This window comes from Canis aureus, chromosome 19, assembly GCF_053574225.1.
Source record: "Canis aureus isolate CA01 chromosome 19, VMU_Caureus_v.1.0, whole genome shotgun sequence".
NCBI classification, from domain to species: Eukaryota; Metazoa; Chordata; class Mammalia; order Carnivora; family Canidae; genus Canis; species Canis aureus.
This window is the reverse complement of record NC_135629.1, coordinates 38,949,115-38,976,522: the sequence shown is the minus strand read 5'-3', so window position 1 is coordinate 38,976,522 and position 27,408 is coordinate 38,949,115. Positions and strand designations below refer to the sequence as shown.

At 39.1% G+C, this 27,408-nt stretch overlaps 2 protein-coding genes and 1 long non-coding RNA gene across 4 annotated transcripts in view; 2 read left to right on the top strand and 1 right to left on the bottom strand.

Moving 5' to 3' along the window:
- The first annotated feature begins 2,795 nt into the window (after positions 1-2,795).
- Positions 2,796-4,341, top strand: IQCF2 (IQ motif containing F2). The gene is made up of 3 exons (XM_077858710.1): positions 2,796-2,881; positions 3,058-3,141; positions 3,901-4,341. The coding sequence occupies exons 1-3, from the start codon at positions 2,864-2,866 to the stop codon at positions 4,285-4,287; spliced, it is 489 nt and encodes a 162-aa protein (XP_077714836.1). The 5' UTR covers positions 2,796-2,863; the 3' UTR covers positions 4,288-4,341.
- Positions 4,342-18,414: 14,073 nt separating this feature from the next.
- LOC144289978 (IQ domain-containing protein F5-like) lies at positions 18,415-20,335 on the bottom strand. Of its 2 annotated transcripts, none has more exons than XM_077858712.1 (2): positions 20,229-20,335; positions 18,415-18,866 (listed from the first exon to the last, which is right to left on the bottom strand). In XM_077858712.1, the coding sequence occupies exons 1-2, from the start codon at positions 20,230-20,232 to the stop codon at positions 18,427-18,429; spliced, it is 444 nt and encodes a 147-aa protein (XP_077714838.1). In that variant the 5' UTR covers positions 20,233-20,335; the 3' UTR covers positions 18,415-18,426. The 2 variants fall into 2 exon arrangements, with proteins under 2 accessions (XP_077714838.1, XP_077714837.1); XM_077858711.1 differs by lacking the exon at positions 20,229-20,335 and adding an exon at positions 19,512-20,170.
- The window catches only part of LOC144289979 (uncharacterized), a 38,757-nt gene continuing 31,183 nt past the window's right edge, over positions 19,835-27,408 (top strand). Inside the window, exons 1-2 of the long non-coding RNA XR_013357872.1 lie at positions 19,835-20,703; positions 23,915-24,030. This is a non-coding gene — a long non-coding RNA (uncharacterized LOC144289979). The remainder of the gene's footprint in view (positions 20,704-23,914; positions 24,031-27,408) is intronic.

Genomic DNA, 27,408 nt, shown 5'->3' with positions numbered 1-27,408 from the left:
CCTTCTCGCTCACTCACTCGCTCTCTGGAATAAATAAAATCTTTAGGAAAAAAACCCACAATGATATATAACTGCACACCTGTTAGAGTGGCTATCACTTAAAAAAAAAAAAAGACAAGAAATAACAAGTTGGTGAGGATGTGGAGAAAAAGGGAACCCTTGTGCACTGTTGGTAGAATGTAAATTGGTGTTGCTACTATAGAAAACAGTATGGAGTTTTCTTAAAAAATTAAAAATAGAGCTATCATACAATCTAGCAATTCCACTTCTGGCTATTTATCTGAAGAAAAAAACCACTAATTTGAAAAGGTATATGCATCGCCCTAATCATTGCAGCAATAGCCAAGATACGGAAACAACCTAAGTGTCCAACAACGGATGAATGGATAAAGAAATTGTATGTGTGTACATACATACATGGAATGTTATTCAGCCATAAAAAATAATAAAAAATAATGAAATCAGGGGCACCTGGGTGGCTCAGTTGTTGAGCATCTACCTTTGGCTCAGGTCATGATCCTGGAGTTCCAGGATTGAGTCCCACATCGGGCTCCTCAGGGAAGCCTGCTTCTCCCTCTCCTTGTGTCTCTACCTCTCTGTGTCTCTTGTGAATAAATAAATAAAATCTTTTTTTAAAAAATAATGAAATCATGTTATTTGTGACACTATAGATGAATGTCATGGGCATTATACTAAGTGAAATAATTCAGACAAAGAAAGATAAATGCCATATGATTTCTCTTATATAGAATCAAAAAAAATAAAGTAAAAACAACAAAAGACAAGCTCTTAGATACAGAGAACATATTGATAGTTGCAACAGGTAAGTGGGAGAAATGTATATGTTTTGTTTTGTTTTGTTTTTATGGGAAAAAAAACCTTACCATATGACCTAGCAATTCCACCCTGAGTATATATCTGAGAATTGAAAACGTATGCCTATGCAAAAACTTGTACATATTTACAACTATATTATTCATAATAGTCAAAAAGTAGAAATAACTCAAATGTCCATTAATTGATGAATGGATTGAAAAATGTAGTATATACATGCAATGGAGTATTATCTGGCCATAAAAAGGAATGATATACTGACATGCTACAACATGAATGGACCTTGAAAACACGTACTGAGCAAAAGAAGCCAGCCAAGAAAGCCATTTATAGTATGATGTAAATCATATGAAATATCCAAAATAGGCAAATCTAAAAGGACATAAAGTAGACCCATGGTTTTCAGAGATTGGGGTAGGGAAGAATGGAGATTGACTGCTAATAGGTATGAGGCTTATTTGGGGGCTTATGAAAATATTTTCAAATAAGATAGTGGTGATAGTTGCACAACTTAGTAAATAGACTAAAAACTACTAGATTATACAGTTTTAAATAGTGAGCTTTATAGAATGTATTATATCTCAAAAAAAAAGACCTTGACAGGGGTGTCTGGCTGTCTCAGTCAGTGGAGTATGTGACTCTCCATCTTGAGATTGTGAGTTTGAGCCTCAAGTTGGATGTCAAGATTACTCAAAACTAAAATGGTTTTTAAAAAGACTATTATAGAGAAAAATTTTAAAACACTATAGAAAGACATAAAAGAATTATTTTTTAAGACATAAAAGAATTCTTAAGCAAAGAGAGGAATAGTCCATGGTCTTAGAAGGAACTCAGTCTCAGAAGATAGCCTTTCTCCCCCCAAATCAATGCATTTACAGCAAAAATCCTAGCAGGACTTTTCAGGGAATTGACACTGACACTATGAAATGCTTGATGGAAACCTCTATCTTTAATAATAAGTTTGAATAGTTTGTCACATAGGAGATATCTGAATTTGTAAATTTTTTAAAGTTTAGATATGAATCTACCTGGTCTTGTTGTCTTACCTTATTTATGGTGGATCTTTAATAGCCTTCTCAATTTATCAAGTTTTACATAGTTTCTTCAATTAATTTTGGTAATTTAGATTTTGTTAAGAAATCATTTCCTCTTAGTTTTCAAATTTGTTACCATGATATTCTCATATTTATTTCTCTTTGTGATTATTTTGTCTTTCTCATTGCATTTTTGTTCTCTCTCTCCATCACCAAGGCGCATGGAATGTTTATCTTTAATACTGGTCTTTTAAAAAATACTACCTTTTAAATTTACTTTACACCACCCATTTTTGTTTTCCATTTAATTTAAACTTTTTTTAGATTTTTTTTATTTTTTTAAATATTTTATTTATTTGTTCGTGATAGACAGAGAAAGAGAGAGAGAGGCAGAGACACAGGCAGAGGGAGAAGCAGGCTCCATGCCGGGAGCCCGACGTGGGACTCGATCCTGGGTCTCCAGGATCACGCCCCAGGCTGAAGGTGGCGCTAAACCGCTGAGCCACCCGGGCTGCCCTAATTTAAATTTTTATCATTATTTTACAACTTTCAAGATTCATCTTTTCTCTCTCCTTCTAGTTTCCTATGGTGTATTGAGGTTCTGAAATCTTAAGGGAAGACAGGAGATGCTATCTGAGAAGACAGTAGGGAGTTGTATGGAGATACACTGCCATGGTCCCTCCTGCTCTCCTGTGTGACTGATAATGAAGAGGGTTGTGGATGGGCCCTCCTGGAGGAGAGCCCTGGTATGAAATGGCACCCAAGTGCCCTATCTTTCCACTCTGAACTCTGGTACCACTCTGGCAGGAGGGAAGTAGACAGGCAGTACAAGTTCCCAGGGAGCTTTTTTCTGAGGAAGACTTAACTCTGTGGTAGATATCCTAATCCTTATGTCACAATGCAGTTGTGAACTCATAGCTATCCCCCTCATTTTACTCATGCCAGACTTTGGTAAGTAGAGAAATCAAGGCTAATGAACCATCTAGAGACAAGCCATGGGGATCCGATTTTGTGTAAGAGACATGGCCAGATTTATTAGGCAAGATAGGAGTGGGTGGGAATCACCTGGGACTTCACAGGTCTTAGTAAAAGAAGGGATACTGAAGCAGGGTGTATCTGAGACTGGGCCATAGAGAGAAAAAAGCAGTCTTAACTCATCCATTCATTTCCCATTTAATTCTGATGACAGACTGAGGGCAATTTAATTGTAATTGTAATTGAAGATGTTGAAGAAATAACTGAACTTAAAAAGAGGCGGAAGCAGAAACTCAAGGTGGGTAAAATCTCCTTGTAGTTAAGAGATATCCAGAACATTTGTTTCTGTGTCGTGAAAGTGTGGAATTGTTCTTTTTATAGATTCAGAGTTAAAATAATCAAGAGTCAACTCAATATTGGCTCATTTTTCCTCCACTCCCTGCTCAGCATGAGCTCTCTGGTTCTCCATCTGATTGTGACATGAAGAGTGAATGGAGAGAATGAAAGCCATCAAGAAACAAATGGGGCTGGGAGGTGAGGTTGTGAGGACTCTGAATTAGAGAGTACAATGTTCAAAATATGGGCTTGAGTAGAAAATGGGATGAGGGTGCTGAAAACCCATCACAGTACTGAAGTACACTGTTGTGGCCAAGAGAAATCAACCAATGATGGTTTGGGACTACATTAGCAGAGAATACCAGGCAAAGGCATTATAAGGCCAAATCTGCCAAACCCAATAAGCACTGAAGAGGTAGAGCATGACTAACACAATCCTTCACATTCCTAATATACCCTTCTAGCTACTAATGGTTTTTCTCTTGATCCATATACCTGTGATATAGTCAGGAGGGTGCTATGACTCTGAAGGCAGAGTGATGTGCCCATAGTGATAGAGGAGGCCTCACTAATCAGGTCTTCTGGCTCTTAGACAGTGTCCTAACTCCCCTGAATTCTCCAAAGAAGTGATAACAATTAAGAGAATCTGGGCCCCTTCCAGGAAGATCTTGGAAATTGATGGCAGGAAGTTCCCTGAGTGGTCTCTCTTATCTCCATCTAGAAAAAAAGTTTAAAGAAAAAAACAAAAGCAGCCACAGAGATTCAGGCCTGGTGGCGTGGCACCCTCGTACGCAGGACACTGCTGCACGCAGCTCTCAGTGCCTGGATCATTCAGCGCTGGTGGAGGCTGACCTTGGAGAGCCTGCTGCAGAAGAAGCGAAAGGCAGCCTTGGTTACCTACGCAAATACAGAGAGGGCAGTGGTCAAGATCCAGTCTTTGGTCCGTATGTGGCGTATCCACTGGCGATACTGTCAGGTGCTCAACGCCATCGATGTCATCCAATGCCACTGGCAATGCCACAACTGCTATACCTGTGCTCTCCTCCGGGGACACTGTGTAGTCACAGCCACTCACCTCCAGTTCCACATTGAGATCATCAACCCATAAGGGCTGGCAAAAAAGGGCTCTGTGTCTCCTATCCCCAGTAAAGAGCTAACCTGGTTTGTTATGTCTCATATTCTCCCCCAGCTAATGGAAATGTTTGGTTCTAGGCCATGCTGCCTCCTCTTCTCCCTGGGAAAGAACTTCAGTGAGGTTTTCGCCTTGAGACCATGGACCCCGTTCTGGACTATGACCATATGCTATTTACTCAATTGTCAAAATAGAAACTAAGGTCCTAGTCTATCCTGATATATGACAGAGCCAGAAGTCTCAGTTCCCATTCCCAGCTCCATCCCTTTCTTCTCACCTGGGGAATCTGAAAATAGGTGGGTTGCATCATCCTGAAGACTCTAAGCACCTCTGCACATGAGAAGAGACCTGAGACTGTTTTCTATCAACCTGGGGTCAGGGGTTGGCCAGGATACCTCAGACAATGTATCTTTGACAAGCACCTAGAGAAAAATGCCAACATTTGCCTGACTCTACCGGAAACAGTGCAGTGCTGCCCCAGGTGAAGGACAGTAGGCTGGCCTTAGTGGTAAGTGCAATTGGGCATGGTGAAGAACAGGTGATGACCCTGGGAACTAATATAAAACAGGAGTTTGGGGCCCTTGGGTGGCTTAGTGGGTTGAGCATCTTGTATGTTTCTAGGAATTTGCCCATTTCTTCTAGGTTATCTAATTAGTCTGTGTATAGCTGCTCATAATAATCTCTTATGATTCTCTGATTTTCTGTGGTAAGAGTTGTAATATACACTTTTATAATTTTATTTATTTTAATCCTCTCTTTTTTTTTCTTGGTTAGTCTAGTGAAAGGTATGTCAAAATTGTTTATCTTTTAAAAAGTAGCTCTTAGGTTAATTGATTTTTTTAAATTATCATATTATTGTCTGTTTCATTTATTTCTACTCTAATATTTTTTTCTCATTTTGAACTTTTTTTTTTCTAGTTCCTTAAGGTATAAAGTTAGGTTGTTTATTTGAGATCTTTCTTTTTGTATTAATGTAGACATTTTCACTACAAACTTCCCTCTTAGAACAGCTTTTGCTGCATCCCATAAATTTTGATATGTTGTATTTTCATTTTTATTTGTCTCAAGATACTTATTTCCATTTTTATTTCTTTGACCCATCGATTGACCCATGGAATATATTGTTTAATTTCCAATATTTGTAACTTTTTCAATTTCTTCTTCTTTTAAAAAAAATATTTTATTTACTTATTCATGAAAAACACACAGAGAGAGGCAGAGACATAGAGGGAGAAGAAGGCTCCTCGCAGAGAGCCCAATGTGGGACTCAATCCCAGGACCCCAAGATCACACCCTGAGCCAAAAGCAGACACTCAACCACTGAGCCACTCAGGCATCCCTCAATTTCTTCTTCTTATTATTGATTTCTAGTTTCATACCATTGTGGTCAGAAAAGACATTTGATATGATTTCAGTCTTCTTAAATTTTCCAATACTTTTTTGAGACCTAACATATGATCTATCCTGGAGAATGTCCCATGTGTGCTTGAGAAGAATGTTATTCTGGTGCTATTGGATGGAATGTTGTGGATATATCTGCTAAGTCCATTTAGTCTATATTATTATTCAAGTCCATTATTTCTTTATTGATCTTCTGTCTAGATGATCTATCTATTGTTGAAAGTGGGGTTTGAAGTCTGTTGCTTTTATTGTATTGCTATTTGATTCTCCCTTCACTTCTATTAAGATTTGCTCTAAAGATTTAGGTGCTCTGGCAAATATCTATTTACAATTGTTATATCCTCTTGATGAATTAACTCCTTTGTCACTATATAGTGACCTTCTTCATCTTGTGACTGATTTTTTTAAAGTAGTCTCCACACTGGATGTGGAGCCCAGCGGGACATGGAGCCCCAATGCAGGGCTTAAACTCACTACCCTGATATCAAGACCTGAACTGAGATCAAGAGTCAGACACCTAATCAACTGAGCCACCCGGGCATCCCACTTGTAACTGATTTTGAATAAAAGTATTTTCTCTAATAAAAGATTAGCCTGCCCTGTTCAATTTCTGTGGGTTATCATTTTCATGGAATCTTTTTACATCTCTTCACCTTCAGCCCATGTGCATTCTTTAAGCTAAGTGAGTCTTTTATAGGCAGCATATTGTTGATCTTGCTTTTTAAAAATCCTTTCTGCGTGCCTTTTGAATGGTGAATTGAGTCTATTTGCATTTAAAGTAATTGTTAATAAAGGATTTATTGACATTATGTTAATTGTTTTCTGATTATTTTGTAGTTCCTGGTTCTTTTAATCCTTTCTTGCTGCCTTTATAATTTATTTTTTGTAATGATATACTTTAATTTCTCTTTATTTTTTGTGTATCCACTAGAGGATTTTTGTGTGTGTGGTTACCATGAGGCTTACATAAAATATCTAATAGTTATAGCAATCTATTTTAAGACATTGACAACTTACTTTCAATTACATACAAAAACTCTACGCTTATACTTTTTTCCCCACATTTTTTATCACTCTACATTTTTTCTATTGTGCATCCATTAACAAATTATTGTAGCTATATTTTATTACTATTGTTTTTTTTCCAGTCTCTTGTTTTTAAAAAAGAATTGAATATAGTTGACACATAATGTTACATTAGTTTCAGGTGTACAACAGTTATTCAACAACTCTCACATTGTGCTATGCTCACTGCTCACCACAAGTGTAGCTACCATTTGTCACCATATAACACTATTACAACACCACTGACTGGGGATCCCTGGGTGGCTCAGGGGTTTAGCGCCTACCTTCAGCCCAGGGTGTGATCCTGGAGTCCTGGGATTGAGTCCCACATCGGGGTCCCTGCATGGAGCCTGCTTCTCCCTCTGACTATGTCTCTGCCTCTCTCTGTGTCTCTCATGAATAAATAAATAAAATCTTAAAAAAAAAAAACACCATTGACTATAGTCTCTATCTTGTACCTTTTATTCTCATGACTTAATCACTCCATAATGGGAAGCCTGTATCTCCCACTCCCCTCCATTCATTTTGCCCATCCCTCTGACCTTCACACCTTCCCCTCTGGCAACCATCTTTTAACTTCTATACTAGAGTTAAAAGTGATTTACGTACCACCACTACAATATTAAAGCATTCTGAATTCGACTATATATTTAACAATGAGTTGTATAATTTCATATGTTTTCATGTTGTTTCTTTGGGGGAAAGGAGGGCCAGACAGAGAGGAAAAGAGAGAATCTTAAGTAGGCTCTATGCCCTACATGGAGCCTAACACAGGCTCCTGAGATCATTACCTGAGCTGAAATCAAGACTTGGACTCTTTTTTTTAATATTTTATTTATTCATTCATGAGAGATACACAGAGAGAGGCAAAGACACAGGCAGAGGGAGAAGCAGGCTCCATGCCAGGAGCCCGACGAGGGACTCAATCCGGGGACTCCAGGATCATGCCCTGGACCAAAGGCAAGCACCAAACCACTAAGCCACCCAGGCGTCCCCTTAAAGGTTTTATTTATTTATTTATTCATGAGAATACACAGAGAGGAGAGAGAGAGAGAGAGGCAGAGACACAGGCAGAGGAGATGTGGGACTCGATCCCAGGTCTGTAGGATCACACCCTGGGCTGTAGGCAGCACTAAACCGCTGAGCCACCGGGGCTGCCCCAAGACTTGGACTCTTAATCAATTGTGACACGTGGGTGCCCCATGTTTTCATGCTGTTTCTTAGCATTCTTTCATTTCAACTTGAAGACTCTCTTTAGCATTTCTTGTAAGACAAGTCTAGTGGTGGTGAAGTCCTTCTGCTTTTCTTTGTCTGTTCTTGATCTTTCCTTCAAGATGAAGGACATTGTTGCTAGGTATAGTATTCTTGGTTGGCATTTTTTTCTTTCAGCATTTTTGACTATATCGTCTCATTCCTTTCTGACCTGCAAGGTTTCTGCTGAGATATCCACTGATAGCCTGTGTGTGTGTGTGGCGGAGGGGGGGGGGCACTGCCCTTCTATATGCCAAGTTGCTTTTCTTCTCCTGCTTTCAAATTTTTCTCTTTGTCTTTGACTTTTAACAATTTGATTATAATGTATCTTAGTCTTCTTTGGGTTGATCTTGCTTGGGGTCTTTGAAGCTTCAGTTACCTCGATGTCCATATCTCTCCCAAAATATAAGGTGTTTTCAGCTATTATTTCTTTAAATAAGCTTCCTGCCCCTTACCCTTTCTTCTTCTGGAATTTTATGATGTGTATATTTGTTTAGTTAGTGTAATTCCATTTTTCATGTAGGGATTCTTCATTCTTTTCATTCCTTTTTTCTTTTTTGTTTCTCTAACTGGCTAACTCCAAATGACCTGGAGGCACAGATGGGCCTGTCTTCTAGTTGGTCTCTGGTGGGCAGGACTGCTCATGGATTGTGACTAGGATGGGCTGGAACGAAGTCACAGAGCTGTTTCATGAATCTGCTGTCATGCCAAAAGTGACTGTCCCACTTCCAAGGGAACTGATGGGCATTTCTTGCAGTGGGTCCCCAGGCTGGCAAGACTTCCTAAATCTAGATTGAAGCTGGGAGGAACCGGAGCCAAACTACAGGGCCATTTCATAATGTCCAGGGGTGCAGAGGGGCCTGTTTCCCATTGGACCACTGGGCTGTCAGGATTGCTTGCAGACTGCTGTCAGGAGGAGTTTGAGTTGAGGGCCATTTCATAATCTGCATCAGACCAAGTTTGACAGGCTTGCCTCCAGGGGCTCCCAAGCTGTGGCTGAGAAGGGCTAGAACTGGTTCACAGGCCACTTCCATGTCCACAACTAGGGCCAAGGTCTGGGGCCTATTGTCTGAGACATAGGCACACATGACTTCTCCCGGGTTCCTTGATATATAATGCTGGTTATAAGATCAAGGCCAAACGGGGGGCACAGAGCTATTTCCAGGTCTGTTGACAGGACCATGTTTGGTGAGTTACCCACAGGGCATGGGCCAACATTCTCAAAATGGACCTCCTACGTCTTGAATACACTGGAGTTTCACGGTCTCTTATCTGGATTCCAGAATTCCCATAAAATACTTTTGTCCATGAGTGGCTGCCAAGTTATTGCTTCTGAGGGGCAATATGAGCAGTGAACTTCCTTTTCCACCATTTTGCTGATGTCATTGTGCTAAAATATGCATTTTTTTAAACTCCCAAAGCAAAAAAGTAAAAAAGAAAGAAAATGAACAGAAGACATTAACAGATATTTCACTGGGGTGTATATAGATGGCAAATAAGCACTTGAAAGATATTCAACTTAATTAACCACTTTGTAAATGCAAATTAAAACCACAGTGAAGTGTCACTACATACCTATCAGAACCTCTAAAACAAAAAATAGTGACAAAACCAAATGCTGGTGAAAAGATGGAGAAACTGTATCTTTCATACATTGTTGGAGTGAATGTTAGATGGTATAGTAACTCTGGGAAACAATTTTGAAGTTTCCTAAATAATTAAACATGCAATTCTCATACAATTCAGAAATAGAGCTCTTGGGTATTATTCCCAGAAAAAAAAATGGAAATTTATGTTTACACAAAAGCCTTTATATGAGGTTAAATCTAGAGAAAACATGGCAGAAAGGAAGGACCAGGAATCTATCTCCCTTATCTAGACAACTACTGCACTAGAATCTAATATAGCTGTTTTTGGAGCTCTGGACTCTATTTGAAGTATTATAACTTCCAGAAACTTGGATGGTAAATTGTAGTTAATTTTGGTCAGTTTCAGCTCTTAGCATAGTACTGATTACCCAACTCTGACCCCCTCTAATCCCAAGCACCATGGTAGGCAACCATGCATGAGTTCCATAAAAATTTGTACTCAGCTTTCAAGAGCCAAGATGAGCAATAAAGATTCTGTCTTCTATCAGGTATCTATGTTCAGATTGTTTATTGATGCTTGTGATCACAGAAGTGCAGAAACAGAGGCAAGCAGCCACGGTTGCAATCCCTACCACAATTGTTGCAATACCCTCCCCCTCCAGCTGAAATGATTTCCAGGGAATTTACAGAATTTACCTTTTCTTACCCTTCACTTTTCTCTTTTTCTGTATTTCAAAACCAGACATTTAAGGACTAGAACACATGTACAAGGGAATTTAAGAAGTCATCATGTATGTCAGGGAAAGGTGTGGGCTCAGAAAAGACCAGAGAAGATCTAAAGTGTACACTTTAGATTAATCCCAAGCACAGAGACATTCTATAACAAACCAACAGCAACAACAACAAACCTAGCAAAATCAGAGAAAAAGTGAAAATCTGACCCACTAGAATTACCACACTTTAAGATTCAAATGTCTAGTATTCAACAACAACAAAATTTACAAGGCATACAAAAAACATGAAACTATGGCCTATTCAAAGGGAAAAAAATTAAGGGTGCCTGTGTGGGTCAGTCAGAGTCTGACTTTTGATCTTAGCTCAGGTTTTGATCTCAGGGTCATGAGTTCAAACCCTGCATTAGGCTCTAGGAAAAATTGAATCAACAAACCCTCTGAGAAAGGCAAGATGGAAGCTTTGCTAGAAATAGACTTTAAAACAACTGTCTAAAAGGCACTCAGAGAGCTAAAAAGAAGATATGGAAAAAGTCAAGAAAATGATGTAAGAACAAAATGGAAATATTAAAGATACAAAACATTTTTAAAAAGCAATTCTGGGATTGAAAAATACAATAACCAAAATGAAAATTTCCTCAGAGGGATTAAAGCAGATCTGAGTAGGCAAAAGAACTAGGTAACTTGAAGATAGGAAAATTGAAATTATTGAGTCTGAAAAGCTGAAAGAAATATTGAATAAAAGTTAACGCAGCCTAAAGACCTGTGGAAAACCACCAAGCTGTCCAACACATGCACTGTGGAAGTCCCAGAAGGAAGAGAAAAAGAGAAAAGTATAGAGAGATTATTGAAGAAAGAATGGCTAAAAACTTCCCAAATTTGATGAAATGCATGAATATAAACACCCAACAAGCTCAGTGAACCCAAGACATGCACACTATAATCAAACTTCCAAAAGACAAAGACCAAGAGAGAATCTTGAAATCGTTAAGAGAGAAACAACCCATTACATATAAGAGATTGCCTATAAGTCATCAGCAGATCTCTCATTGGAAACCTTGAAGGCCAAAGGTGGTTGTTTGATATATTATTGTCAACCAAGAATCCAATATCCAATTAAACTGTCCTTCAAAAATAAAGGAGAAAAAATTTTTAAAAGGAGAAATTAAGACATTTTTAGATTTTAAAAATGCTGAGGGAGTCTGTTACCACTAGACTTGCACTTGATAATGGTAAAGGGCAAGTTGAAATGAAAGGACCAAAAGGAAAAAAAAAGACAAAAAATTTTAAAATATATATATAAACACACACTGAAAGAAATGAAAGTACATTATGTAACTCAGCCACATAAAGAAATAAAGATTTCTGACAAAGGAAAATACATTGACAATTTTAAAGCTATTATTTTAAATAATTATTTTAAATAATTCAAATTATTATTTTTCTCAACACCCAAAAACCAAATAATCCAATTTAAAAATGGATAGAAGTGGGATGCCTGGGTGGCTCAATGGTTGAGCATCTGCCTTCAGCTCAGGGTGTGATCCTGGCCTGGGGATTGAGTCCTGCATCGGGCTCCGAGCCCGATGAGCTTCCCCCTCTGCCTATGTCTCTACCTCTCTCTGTGTCTCTCATGAATAAATAAATAAAATTTTTAAAAATGGACAGAAGACATACAGATGGCCAACAGACACATGAAAAGATGTTCAACATCACTCATCATCAGAGAAATGCAAATCAAAACCACAGTGAGATATCACCGCACCTCTGTCAGAATACCTAAAATCAAAAACACAAGATACAAAAAGTGTTGGCAAGGATGTGGAGAAAGAGGAACCCTCATGTACTGTTGGTGGGGATGCAAACTGATGTAGCCACTGTGGAAAACAGTATGGAGGTTCCTCAAAATTTGAAAAATAGGACTATCTTATGATCCAGAAATTGCACTACTGAGTATTCACCTAAATAATACAAAAACAGTGGGGGGGGGGAGAATAAAAAAACCCACTGATTCTAAAGGATATATGAACCCCTATGTTTGTTGCATATTTACAATAGCCATATTATGGAAGCAGCCCAAGTGTCCAACAAAAAATGGATAAAAATGATATGATGTACATACACACAGTGGAATAGTATTTAGCCATAAAAAGCTTGAAATCTTGCCATTTGAAACAACATGAATGGATCTAGAAAGTATAATGCTAAGCTAAATGTCAGAGAAAGACAAATACCATATAATTTTACTCAGGTGGACTTTCAAAAACAAAACAAATGAACAAAGAGAAAAAGAGACAAACCAAAAAACAGACTCTTAAATATAGAGAATAAACTGATGGTTACCAGAGGGGAAAGGGGAGGTGGTGGGGAATGGATGAAATAGGTGGAGAGATTTAAGAGTATCTTTACCATGATAAACATTAGGTAATGTATTGTTGAATCACTATATTGTGTACCTGAAACTAGTATAACATTGTTTATTAACTATACCAAAATTTTTTTCCGAAATTTTTAAAATAAATTAATAACTATTTTAATTTTTTAAAGTTATTATAACTTTGGTTTATAACTCTACCTTTTTGTTTTCTACATGATTTAAGAAACTAATGCATTAAAAATTATTAGTCTAGAATTTTAGACACACAATGCATAAAGGTGTAATTTGTGACATCAGTAATTGAAAGGGGAAGGATAGAGCTATATAGGAACAAATTTTGTGTGTTCCTAAATTTTATCTGATACAAACTCGAAGTAGAGTATTACAACTTCAGGATGTTAAATGTAATCCCCATGGTAACCACAAATAAAATCACTCTAGAATATACATGAAGGAAACAAGAAAGAAAAGTAAAAGCCTCACTACAAAAAAATTAAATGCAAAAGAAGGCAGTAATGAAGGGAATGAAGGACAAAGAAGCTTTAAGACATAAAAAACAAATAGAAAAATGGCAGAAGTAAGTTCCTTGTTTATCTGTAATGATTTTCATGAATTAAACTCGCCAATCAAAAGACAGAGTTTGGCAGAACAGATTTTTAAAAATATGACTCATTGTATGTCAATTATATCTCAATAAAACACATAAAAAAAATATGACGCAACTATATGCTGTTTACAAGAGATTCATTCACTTTAGATCAAAAGACACAAATAGATTGAAAGTGAAAGGATGGAAGAAGATATTCCATGCAAATAGTAACCAAAAGAGGATAGGGACACCTATACTAACATTAGACAAAATAGATTTTAAATCAAAACGGTTATAAGAAATGTAAATGAACATTGTGTTCTAAAAGGTTCACTACAGGGATCCCTGGGTGGCGCAGCGGTTTGGCGCCTGCCTTTGGCCCAGGGCGCGATCCTGGAGACCCGGAATCGAATCCCATGTCGGGCTCCCGGTGCATGGAGCCTGCTTCTCCCTCTGCCTATGTCTCTGAGACTCTCTGTGTGTGACTATCATAAATAAATAAAAATTAAAAAATAAATAAATAAACTAGATCTAACAAACATATGCAGAACTCTCTGTGCAGACACAAATAGCATACAAGTTCTTCTCAAGTGCACATGGGACATTCTCCAGATTAGACCATATCTTAAGCCACTAATTTAGTCACAATAGATTTAAAAGGATATCATACCAAGTATCCTCTTTGGCCACAACAGGATAAATTTAGAAGTCAATAATATTAGAAAAACTGTAAAATTCAAAAATTAATACATCCTTAAACAACCGTGAGTTAAGGAAGAAATTACAAGGTAAATTAGAAAATCCAACCCACCAAAACATAGGATGCAGTGAAAACACTTCTAAGAGGGAAATTTGTATTTGTAATTGCCCACATTAAAAAAGAAGAATGATCTCAAATCAATGACTTAACTTTACAACTTAAGAAACTAAAAAAAGAACAAAGAAAATCAAAAGCAAACAGAATAATAAAGTTAGAGCAGAGATTAAATAGAGAATAGAAAAGCATTAAAGAAGAAAGAAAGAAAAAAGAAAAAAAAGAAAAATATTAAAGAAAAATCAATGAAACCAAAAGTTGTTTCAAAAGATTGACAAAACTTCGACTAAGAAAAGAAGACAATACTCAATTTACTAAAATCAGAAATGAAAGTGGAAACATTATTACCAACTCTACAGAAATAAAAGGATTATAAGAGTGCTGTGAATAATAGTGTGTCGGGGCAGCCCCGGTGGCGCAGCAGTTTGGCGCCACCTGCAGCCTGGGGTGTGATCCTGGAGACCCACATTGGGCTCCCTGCTTCTCCCTCTTCCTGTGTCTGCCTCTCTCTGTGTGTCTATGAATAAATAAATAAAATCTTTAAAAAATAATAATAATAATTGTATGTCAATGAATTGTATAATCTAGATGAAATGGAAAAATTCTTGAAAACACAAAAGCAAGATTAAATCATAAAGAAATAGAAAATCTGAGTAGATACTGATCGAATCAGTAATCAAAAACCTCCTAACAAAGAAAAGCCCTAGACCTAATGTTTTCATTGCTAAATTCTACCAAACACTTGAAGAACTAACAGTAATCCTTCTCAAACTCTTCCAAAAAAATTGAAAAGAAGGGTATACTTTCTGACTCATGTTATAGGTCCAGCATTGCCCTGATATCAAAGCTAGACAAAGAAACTGCAAGAAAATGAAACTTCAGACCAATATCCTTAATGAATATAGATGCAAAAATCCTCAACAAAATACTAGCAAACAGAATTCTACAGCACACAAAAAGGATTATACATCAAGACCAAGTTGAAAATATTCCTAGAATACAAAGATTGTACAACACACAAAAATCAAGGAATGTAATATACCACATGAACAGAATGAAGGAAGAGAAAACCACATGAGCATCTCAGTTGATACAGAAAAAACATTTGACAAAATCAACCCCTTTTTCATGATACAAATACTCAACAAATGAGGGATAGAAAGAAATCACCTCAACATAAAGCCCACATATGAAAAGTCCAGAGGTAATATCATACTTAATGGGGAAGACTGAAAGCTTTCCCAAGAATAAGACAAGGATACTCATTTTCACCATTTCTATCCAGCATAGTATTCAATGTCCTGGCTAGAGCAGTTAGACCAAAAAAAAAAAAAAGAAGAAGAAAAAGAAAAAGAAAAAAGAAATAAGAGTCATCTTAGTTGGAAAGGAAGAAGAAAAATTACCTGTTTCCAGATAAGAGGATTTTATATGAAGAAAACCCTGGGGATCCCTGCGTGGCGCAGCGGTTTGGCGCCTGCCTTTGGCCCAGAGCGGATCCTGGAGACCCGGGATTGAATCCCACGTCGGGCTCCCGGTGCATGGAGCCTGCTTCTCTCTCTGCCTCTCTCTCTCTGTGACTATCATAAATAAATAAAAATTTTTAAAAAAATTAAAAAAAAGAAAACCCTAAAAATTCCATACCAAAAACAAAACCAGAAACCTGTTAGAACTAATAAATGAATTCATCAAAGTAGCAGGATACAAAGCCAACACATAAAAACTAGTTGTACTTCTATACACTAATAATTAAAAAGACAAAAAAGAAATTAAGGAAACAATTTTGAGAGCATTTGTTATGATGAGCACTGGGTGTTATATGTCAGTGATAAATCACTAAATTCTATTCCTGCAACCAACATTACACTATATATTAACTAACTAGAATTTAAATAAAAATTTGGGAGGAAAAAAAGAAAAGAATTTCACTCAAAGTAACATCAAAAAGAAGAAAATACTTAGGAATAAACTTAACCAAGGTAAAAGACTTGTACTTTGAAAACTATAAAGCATTACTGAAAGAAATAAAAACACAAACTGAATTACATTCTATGCACGTAGTTTGAAGGCAATATTGTTAAGATATCAATATTACCCAAAGGAATCTACAGATTCAGCACAATCCCTATTAATATCCAAATGTAATTTGTTGCAGAAAGAGAAAAATCCATCTTAAAATTCATATGGAACTTCAAGGGACCCTGAATAGCCAAAACAACATTGAAAAAGAACAAATTTGGAGTTATCCCACTTCTTGATTTCAAATCTTATTACAAAGCTAATAACAAAACAGTACAGTACCAGCATAAAGACAGACATATAAATCAATGGAATAGAATAGAGAGCCCAGAAATTCACCTTCATATATATGGTCAATGATCTTCAACAAGTTGCCAAGATCATTCAATAGGGAAAGGACAATCTCTCAACTAATGGTACTGGGAAAACTGGATATCCACATACAAAAGTGTCCAGAAGATAGTAGCTTATCTTACACCATATTAAAAAATTGGCTGAAGGGCTGCCTGGGTGGCTCAGTCAATTAAGCATCTGCCTTCGGCTCAGGTCATGATCCCAGGTCCTGAGATCAAGCCCCACGTCGTTGTTGGGCTCCCTGCTCAGCAGGGAACTCTGCCTTTCCCTCTCCGTCTGCCTCTCCCCTTGCTCATGCTCTCTCTCTCTCAAATAAAATCTTTTAAAAATTGACTAAGAATGGATCAAAGACCTAAACTTAAGAGCTAAAATTTTAAAACTCTTAGAAGAAAACCTCTTCTAAGAAGAAGACCTCTTCTTTTCTTAGAAGAAAAACTCTTAGAGGGAAACCTCCATGGCACTGGATTTGAGAATGATTTCCAGCTTCATGACACCAAAAGCACAGACCACAAAAGAAAAATATAAATTGGATTATACCAGAATTAAAAACTTCCGTGCATCAAAAACAAAAACAACAGAGAGAAAAACCAATTTAAAAATAGGGTCAAATCTTTGCAAATTATATATCTGATCAGGTATTAAAGTCCAGAATATAAAATAATCCAGAATATACAAAGAACACCTATAACTCAACAACAAAAACTAATTTTAAAAATGAGCAAAGGATTTAATAAGTATTTCTTCAAAGAAGATATACAAGTAACCAATAAACATATGAAAAGGTACTCAACATCACTAATCATGAGGGAAATACAAATTAAAACTACAATAAGCTACCACCATACACACATAAAATGGCTACTATCAAAAAAGAGAAAGATTAGCAAGGATGTTGGCAAGGATGTGGGGAAATTAGAACTCTTGTGCACTGCTAATGGGAATGTAAAATTTTATAGATGCTATGGAAAACAGCATAACAACTTCTCAGAAATGTAAAATCAAATTACTGTATGATCCAGCCCCTCCAATATAGGGTATATATCCCCAGGAATCAAAAGTAGAATCTCAAAGGAACCTTTGTACACCCATTTTTACAGCAGAATTATTAGTAATAGCCAAAAGGTGGAAGCAGCCAAAGTATCCATCCATGGATGAATGGATTTTAAAAATGTGGCATATACATACAACGGAACATTATTCAGCCTTAGAAAAGAAGGAAATTCTAACATATGCTACAACATGAGTGAACCTTGTAGACATGCTAAATGAGAAATGTCTATCACCACCACCACCACCACCAATAATAATAAAAATACTGTCATTCCACTCAAATTAGGTTTTTATAGTGATCAAATTCATGGAAACAGAAAGCAAAATGGTGATTGCCTGGGACTAGGGGAAAGGGAGAATAATTGTTTAATGGGTACAGAGTTTTAATTTTACACGATGAATAGAGTTCTGGAGACAGATGGTGGTGATAGTTGCACAGCAACGCAAATATACTTAATGCCATTGAGCTGTTTACTTAAACATTATTAAAATGACTAACTTCATGCTATGTGTATTTTACTACAATTTTTTAAATGGTAGTTTTTAAAGAATTGAGGGAGGAAGAGCAAAAGATTATACGGCCCTCCATGCTGCATAACTACAGAGGGGACAACTTACATGGACCTCACTGTAAAGAAGTCTCTGGTGTTGGTCAACTTGGTGGCCCTGAAGTCCCAACTATCCTACCCATAGCAGACATTGCTAATCAATCTTTTCAAAGGTCCTATTCAACCAGCACTGGACTCAGAATCTATCTCCACGCTGGACCCCAGACAAACCCTACCACTTCCTCAGAACTGATTTATGAGATGCCATCATTAGTTCAATGACCTCTTTGAACTGACAGAGAGGTAGGGACACAGATATAGCAGACCTGATCACTCCTTTATTGGAAGGGGTATGCACTGTTGCACTCTACAAGCCTGTGTGCCTAAAGAGATTTCAAGTTGAAGATTCAGTTGACTTTCTTTGAGGATGTAATCGCCCTGAATAAAACCACGGGTACGGCAGTTGTGCCAGCGCCAATAGATTTGGATGATGCGGACAGAGTGGAGCAAACGGCAGTAACGAACACGTATGGGCCACATACGGACCCAGGATTGCAGCTTGACCACTGCCCATTCTTGGTGCACATAGAAATCTAGGGCCAGTCGCTTCTTCTTCTCCACCAGCTTCATCAGGATCTGCTTCCACCAGCGCTGAATGATACATGCTCTGAGTGCCGCATGCAACAGTGTCCGGCGCACCAGGGTGCCCCGCCACCAGGCCTGGATGAACATGGCAGCTTCCTCTTTCCTGGTGTTCTTTATTTGGGGGCCTTGCAAGAGAAAATGGGGCACTTAGGAAACTCATGAATTTCAGCCCTGTGGTGTGCCAAGAAGAAGCCCTGATCTCTGTCAACAATCTTCCCCTTCTCTGACATTCAGCAGAGCTATTGTGGGCAACAGCTGGACCCAGGGGACCAAGCAGGGGTCCTGCATCTGCCATTCTCTGATTAATGGACATGGACACAGCATCTTGCCCACTGAGTCTCAGGGTCTCCACCTGCACTTGCAATGTCATCCAGTTTTGCATGGATATGGTTGGCCAGTCTAGAGCAAAAACACCATGATCTAGAAGTAAAAGAGATACAGGTTTCACCTAGACCTGACTATCTACCTAAGATCCATGTCTCTTCCCTCAGACTCTCAGATGGAGAAGTGGCATCTTTTATCCCCCTGCCCTCTCACCTCTGACTTCAAGTTATACCCACAATCTACTGTCTCCCCTCTGCCTCACCAAAGTATGAAAAGATTTTTCCACCTCATACACTTTATTAAGAGCTTAAACATAAGTTAACACATACATTGTACAGAGATACACATACACACACGTGTATACCCAATCTTCCTAGACCTCTACCTTTTCCATCCTCCAAACACAGCCCCCAACCGTGTGGTCTTATTTCATACTCTTTGCCCACCTTCTTGGCACAATCCACACATCTTAGCAAGACCCACATTTCATCCTCAGGAAGAGTCAATCCATATTCATTCTAGCTCTGTGTATGGTGACTATTCATCTCACTTTGCCTGGTACACTTCAGGTTTATGCCTGTTGTCCTGGGGTAATGTTGATAAGTGTCCCTTTCACTCACTGAACCATCTCTCTTTAAACAATAAGTTACATGTTCACAAACTTTTGGGGTACTCTTCTAGACCCAAGGGTCAGAGATGTCACAAGTCAAGGCTCTCCCCAACACAATAGAGCCTGGAACCATCTACCATGGAGGAATGAGGACGGTAGGGGCAGTGGGTGTGGGTGGGATTGTCAGGGACAGAGTTGCTTCCTCTTCTCCCCTTTGCTCCTTCAAGCTCTGTTCTATCAATGTGACTTCATCATCTCTGACTATAACTTGGAAAATTTGCTATCCTGTAATCAGAGATTAGAGAGAAAAACATTGGAGAAAGTAAGGGCGCTCTCTTTATCACTAGGTGCCAAGTCAACCACACAGCTTCCTGGTCTTTCCCAGGACCTCAGACATGAAAAGAGGGGAAATCCCATCCTGAGGTATCTATGGGAAATTTACTGCCCTCTCAGTAAGTTTTGGTGGATCTGACTATCTATTATAAAACATTAAATGCCTGTGACTTGGGCTGAGTGGTCAAATCCCCCTCAGGTCTGCACTTCACTAAATTACCCATGGTTAGGGGCAAGATGGTCCCATCACTCTCAGGTCTGTCCTCCAGCCATACACTGGCAGCAAAAGTGGAGGAAAGGTGATAGCTATGATGTCATAAGGGCTCCTATGACTCAGGCACAAGGATGGCTTCCAACAATTGAGCCCCTTTCTAAGAGAAACCTAGAAGACCTGCCCTTTCTTTCCTACCAGAAAGTCCAGAGCTCTGGCTACAAAGAAAAACACCCCAAATACTAACCCACTGACAAAAGTGTATAATGCAGTGAAACGCTGGAACACCTGCACCCCGATGTTTATAGCAGCAATGTCCACAATAGCCAAACTGTGGAAGGAGCCTCGGTGCCCATCGAAAGATGAATGGATAAAGAAGATGTGGTTTATGTATACAATGGAATATTACTCAGCCATTAGAAACAACAAATACCCACCATTTGCTTCAATGTGGATGGAACTGGAGGGTATTATGCTGAGTGAAGTAAGTCAATCAGAAAAGGACAAACATTATATGGTCTCATTTATCTGGGGAATATAAAAAGTAGTGAAAGGGAATAAAGGGGAAAGGAGAGAAAATGAGTTGAGTGGGAAATATCAATGAAGGAGACAGAACATAAGAGACTCCTAACTCTGGGAAATGAACAAGGGGTAGTGGAAAGGGAGGTGGGCTGGTGGTTGAGGTGACTGGGTGATGGGCACTGAGGGGGACACTTAACGGGATGAGCACTGGGTGATATGCTATATGTTGGCAAATTGAACTCCAATAAAAAAATAAAAAATTAAATTTAAAAAAAAAGTGTAGGGCAGCCCTGGTGGCTCAACGGTTTAGCGCCGCCTACAGCCCAGGGCGTGATCCTGGAGTCCCAGGATCGAGTCCCACGTCAGGCTCCCTGTATGGAGCCTGCTTCTCCCTCTGCCTGTGTCTCTGCCTCTCTCTCTCTCTCTCTCTCTCCTCTCTGTGTATTCTCATGAATAAATAAAAATAAAAATCTTTTTAAAATTGTATAATGATACTCCTTAAAGCCTGGCTGGTATTTGTTAAATGGATTGCAGTTCATTTAAACAGTGATATTCCAAATAACAGAATGAGTGTGCTATGTACTGATATAGAGAGGTGTATAAGATTAGCAATCATCAAATCAAGATGAACTCAATGTAAGTATGTATTTATACACATGTATTGTAAAAGCATTATTTTTAAAGGGAGTGAGGATTAGGGAGCTATACATTAAAATTAGCAATAATCATCTCTGATGAAGAGAACAGAATTGAGAGAACAGAATAAACTCCCTCATTATGGCTAAACTTCCTATGTCTGGCCTAACTCTAGGTCATCTAGTTATCAGGCCCTTGGGAAAACAGGAGCTGTACAGATCAGAAAATTGAAGAAGGCTCCAGGACCAGCCAAGGTCTTTATCTCAGGCTCAAGTGGCCTCAAGTACTCTCCTGCCTTCCTCTTCCCCTGAGAGCTCAAGTCACAGACAGGAGATGGGTGAGGGACAACCACTACACTAGGAGGGCCCCACTCCTGCCTGCTCCTGGCCTCTGAAGATCCACATGATCATTGTGAGGATCTGGTTCCCTCTCGGGGTCACAGCCCCAAGGGTCACTGAAGCATACATTTGCAATGTATAGAGTATGGATGGGGAGGCAGTGTGGGGCTCTGGGAGGATGTAAATAAGATATATGCTCCTTTCCCCCACCCCCTACCACCATTTCTAGATTCCCCTTACCTTTGAACAGCATTTCTGCTGGTCTAGGCGGTTTGATGAGGGGGAGCAGTTATCCAGCCCTTCATCCCTAAAGTATCTGATTCTCTAGTTATCATACTTCTCACCATGCTTGTGTTCATCTACTATTATACCTGGGCACCAAAGCACCAACAGACCTTCCAGTGAATCACTCAAGCAGTATTCATAGTTTTCCCTGTCTACATAGTGTGGCAGCAGCCCTGTTGCCTTCTCCTGATGACCAGGGTTAATTACCCTGCCAGTATGGTGACTCCTTTTATTACCTGGTTGTCTCTTGGCAAAGGATTCTGTAGTGACTGAGACTCAGCCATAGCTTTAAGTTTAATGGGACTCTTACTATTACCCTTGATGACTGATTGCCTTTCTCCCTAGAAACTAGAACTTCCAGTCAGATGGAAGCTACAAGGACACAAAGCCCAAATTCCCACATGTATAACTGGAAGAGATACTCACAAACGCATTACCACTGCCATGTTCATTCTGAGACACATTCATTCTACCTATTAAGGACCCAGAACTATGTAATGGACATTGATTTAGGGCTTGGATTAGCAAACTACGGCCAGCAGGTCAAATCCAGCCCACTGCCGGCTTTTGTAAATCCTGCAAAAAATGGTTTTTACATTTTTTTAGTGGTTGAAAAAACAACAAAAAAAATCTCATGACACATGAAAATTATAGGAACTCAAATTTCAGTGTCCAAAAATAAAATTATATTGGATCACAACCACATTTATTTGTTTAAATGTTGTCTATAGCCACATTTGTGCAATGACAGATTTGAGTATTTTTGACAGGGACAGTATGTGGTCTTCCCATCACTTACCACAGCTGCTTAACACACAACAAATTGCAGTGGTGCTGTTATAACTAAGCAGTGTTTTGAGTGCCGCATGTATTGCTGTGCTGTGACTTATTTTTTTTATCACTAATACATACATATCTGTCATGTCAAACAAGAAAGGAGGGGGAAAGTAGACTTTAAATGTCACATTTTTAGGACAATAGCAAAGAACTGTGTTCATTATGCAACGATGTTATAGCTGTGTTAAAGGAATACTGTATATCTGTATTACCAGACTAAGCAATCTACAGTACTCTTAACTCACATCACATGAAAGTGATGATCATAAAGTTTAGAAATTTTAAATGAAGTATCTCATCACAACAGAATTTCTTTACAAAAATTAAAAATGAAAATGAGGCTGCAATCAAAGTTAGTTTGCAGATTGCTCATTTGTTAGCCAAGAAAGAAAAGGTGTTTACTAGTGATGAGCTAATTAGATCATGTTTAATTGCAGCAGCTGGAAAAGAAATATGACAAAAATAAACTTAACACTACTAGCCTTTCAATGGGAATAGCTGCTCTAAGAGTTGAAGACACTAGGAACAGAACCAATAGTCAATTTAAAACAAGGCAAACAATGGGACGCCCAGGTGGCTCGGCTATTGAGCACCTGCATTCGGCCCAGGGCACGATCCTGGAGTCCTGGGATGAGTCCCACATCGGGCTCCCTGCATGGGGTCTGCCTGCCTGTCTCTCTCCTTCTCTCTCTCTCTCTCTCTCTCATGAATAATAAAATCTTTAAAAATATATATATAAGGCAAATGGTATCAAGTGGTTTTTTCTTGGCTCTTGATGAGTTAACAGATATTACCAACAGCTCAGCTGTTGTTCATTGAAGGGGTGCATGCCAAGTTTGAAAGGGCCTGGAGAATTCAGCTTTATGAATAATCTGCATGAAACACATACAGATGAGAATATTTGTTGAAGAGATTGAGAAGACACTAATTTAATACCACCTGAAGTGGAATCTGTTAGGATGTGATAAAATTGTCATGGTGAAAATACATTTGAAGAAAGAAAAAAAAGGCTTTGTTGGACAATTTTACAAAGTTTTGGTTTTGGTTTTTATTTTATTTTATTTATTTATTTGACAGAGAGAACACAAGCAGGGGGAGTGGCAGATAGAGGGAAAGGGAGAAGCAGGCTCCCTGCTCAGGAGCCCGATGCAGGGCTCAATCCCAGGACTTCAGGATCATGACCTGAGCCAAAGGTCAGTGACTTTTACTTTAGTGACTGAGCTACCCAGACACCCCAGTTTACAAGGTTTATAAAATATAAAGTGCTTACAGCCTTTGGTTACTCATTATATTATTCATCAATAGATATTTTCTGGAAAGTATTTTAATCTATTGTGTTACTGAAGCAGTAATGTCAACGGTAAGCTTCACTTGCCATTGTTGACTTAAATATCATCAGTCTGTGAGTTTTTATCAGAAACAGAAGCTGAGGGGGGATCCCTGGGTGGTGCAGCGGTTTGGCGCCTGCCTTTGGCCCAGGGCGTGATCCTGGAGACCCGGGATCGAATCCCACATCGGGCTTCCGGTGCATGGAGCCTGCTTCTCCCTCTGCCTGTGTCTCTGCCTCTCTCTCTTTCTCTCTCTGTGACTATCATAAATAAATAAAAATTAAAAAAAAAAAAAAGAAACAGAAGCTGAGTATTCTGACTTACCAAGCACACTGCAGCTCCATGGCTTGAACACAGCAGGAGTAGTAGCTGCATAAGCCTCGCTAACTTGGGGCCTATGCTGTTGGGTCCATATATTGCCTCTGTCTCTGCCTCCATGATCAGAATCCATTGTTCCAGTACTGGAATGAGTGACAGAAGCTGGCTGACATCAATCAGCCCAGTCATTTTTGTTTTCTTCACTGTTTAGTGCCTTTTCTATGATAGATGTTCCTTAGTACCATACAAAGATTTTAACTATGTTCACACTCCCATATGTCCAGCTATCTAACCCAGACCTCCTTGTCTCCAATGTTTCAGTCTTTATGTAGCCAGGAAACTGATCAGTAAGCCATTCACCACTGCTGAAAAGTCCGTATATATTCTATCTCATGCCACTTGTCTTGCCACACAAAATGGTGTACAACCTGAAACTCTGCCCATCGAGAGGGACTTTCTCTCACCACTCAGTCTTTCAAGGCTACCCTTGAATGAGCCCATAGCTCAGCTGCTATTTTAGGATGACATACACATACCAAATTTAGCAAGCTGTAAATCAGCCTCAGGCATTTTCCTCTTATGTTAGCTGGTCTCAAGGGGTTCCCTATAAGCCCACACAAGTATGAGATGAGAGGGGATCATGGCACAATGATGGTGGTTACTCAAGAGTTGAGGATACTTGCCTATGTAATTTGCTCTTTCAGTTTCCCCTTGTCTGTCATCATTGCTATCCATGAGGTTAGAAAGGAGTGTCACATGTCTTCAGACTCACAGGGTTTGGGGGAATTTGAGAATTCAAGATTTAGGGGGCCATCAACCCAAATGACCCTATCATGTGTCAGAGTTTCATTCTTTCTCCTGCCCTGATATTGGCAGAGCACCCTGCCTTGATGGAGAGTTTAACCTTTTTAAGAGGTTGGAAGTCCAATGATTAAGTCCTGGGCCTGGCCCTCAGATTCCAGTATAGATGAGAGTTTCTTTATATGCCATCAAGAAGGCCCTCTGGCTTTCACATTTACCCTTTTAATTGCCAGTTACTTGTTCTCAGCCTTTGGTTATCTTTTTCTAGAGCTTCATAGAGCCTAGAAATAGCCATCCAATCTTTTATAGTTAATTCCTCCAATAGTTTTGTTTCTTTTTTTAATGCTTTTTAAATAGATTTTATTTTTTGAGAAATCTGTACACCCATTGCAGGGCTCAAACTCACAATACCAAGATCAAGAGCCACGTGCTTAACTGACTAAGCCAGCCAGCTGCTCCAATTCCTCCATACTTTCCAAATTCCTGCTGTGTCACACCAGCTAGTGCCTCCTATATGTGATCCCATTCACCCTTGAAAGGGTTACCATTTAAACTGCCAGCCTGTACCAGGGGCAATCTGTGCTGCACTTACCACTAGTATATGAGGTCCCCATTGCTAGCTGGGTGATGATGAAGTGAAAGATCTCTTCAGAACTCCATTTTATTGTCTACTTTCTCAGGCAACCTCTGGCATTAACTGTTGTAGTTTGGGTTCTCCAGGAAAGGAGATGGAGTGTAATGTTTGGGATGTTCATTACGGAATGCCTTTGGGATCAACACTTGTGGGAAAAAACAGTAGGAAGCAGGATTGGGTAGAGGGAGAAAATCCAGCAATTCAGCCAGCAACTTCAGCAGGCACCACAGAAGTTCAGTTGCTGAAATGGCCCGGCAAAATTGCCCCACATTGACTGAGCCAAATGGCCAGGTCTTTATGCAAGGACTTGGATCAGTCATTGTGGGTGGTATCTGAAGGGCTTGATTTTGGGCAAGGTAGGCCTTTTGCAGCTGGAGCAGTCCCTGAAGGGGCTGACAGCTGCTCTCAGACTCCCAGGAGTGGAGGCAACAGGTTCTCCCTTGAGGGGGAGTCTATGTAATTCATCTTCATGTCTACCAAAAGTAAGATCCGTTTAGCTCAGTAGGAGAATATTTTAAAATTTAAAAAATTTTTAAAGAATTATTTATTTAAGGACTCCTGGGTGGCTCAGCGGTTGAGCCTTCAGCTCAGGGCATGATCCTGGGGTCTAGGGTCAAGTCCCACATCGGGCTCCTTGAGGGGAGCCTGCTTCTCCCTCTGCCTATGTCTCTGCCTCTCTCTGTGTCTCTCATGAATAAATAAATAAATAAAATATTTTTTAAAAGAATTATTTATTTATTTTAGAGAGAAGGGGGGCAGAGGGTGAGGGAGAGGGAGAGTCTCAAGCACTCCCCACTGAGAACAGAGTCCGACGCAGGGGTGGATTCTATAACCCTGAGATCACCACCTGAGCTGAAACCAAGTCAGACACTTAACTGACTGTGCCACCCAGGTCCCCCAGGAGAGCATTTTTTCTTATAGGTGAATATTACTAATTCACATTTATTGATTCCTAATATGTATGGACTTACTGCCATCTTATATTGTGCTTTAAATCTATCATTTTTTCTTATGGTCTGCTTTCCATTTCCTATTTTTTGTCAGATTGAGTTTTCAGTGAATTTTGAGGTTGGTGAGCTTTTTCTCTTCTATTGTTTTAGGAATTGTGGCAGAGACTGTGAGTTGCTTACCCATATCCATATCCCACTTCTTCCTCACCAAAAGAACTGTGATTTCATTGGGGTTTGCAACATGCTCACTTAAGTAAATGACATTTCTCAAGCTCCCTTGCAGCTAGAGTGGTCATATGATACTCACTGGCCAATGAGATGTCACTGAGTGTTTTTTTCTGGAAGGCTCTTTAAAAATGCAAATGGGTCCTTTTAGTCATTTTACCTTCACTCTCTTCTTCCTTTAAAAGTAGACATGATAGCCAGCACTTTGATAACCACTTTGAGGGCATGAGGACAAGGCTCACATCCCTAAGATAGTGAGGGGGAGCAGATGAGAACATAGTAGCTTAGTTCCATGTACCAAGCCTGGACTGTCCA

Coding starts and splice junctions, on each gene's coding strand:
- LOC144289978 (XM_077858711.1), bottom strand. CDS start 19,533: ATGTGTGGATTGTGCCAAGAAG. Junction 18,867..19,511: donor GTGTGGATTGTGCCAAGAAG/GTGGGCAAAGAG, acceptor TTCTCTTGCAAG/GCCCCCAAATAAAGAACACC.
- IQCF2 (XM_077858710.1), top strand. Junction 3,142..3,900: donor GGCGGAAGCAGAAACTCAAG/GTGGGTAAAATC, acceptor ATCTCCATCTAG/AAAAAAAGTTTAAAGAAAAA.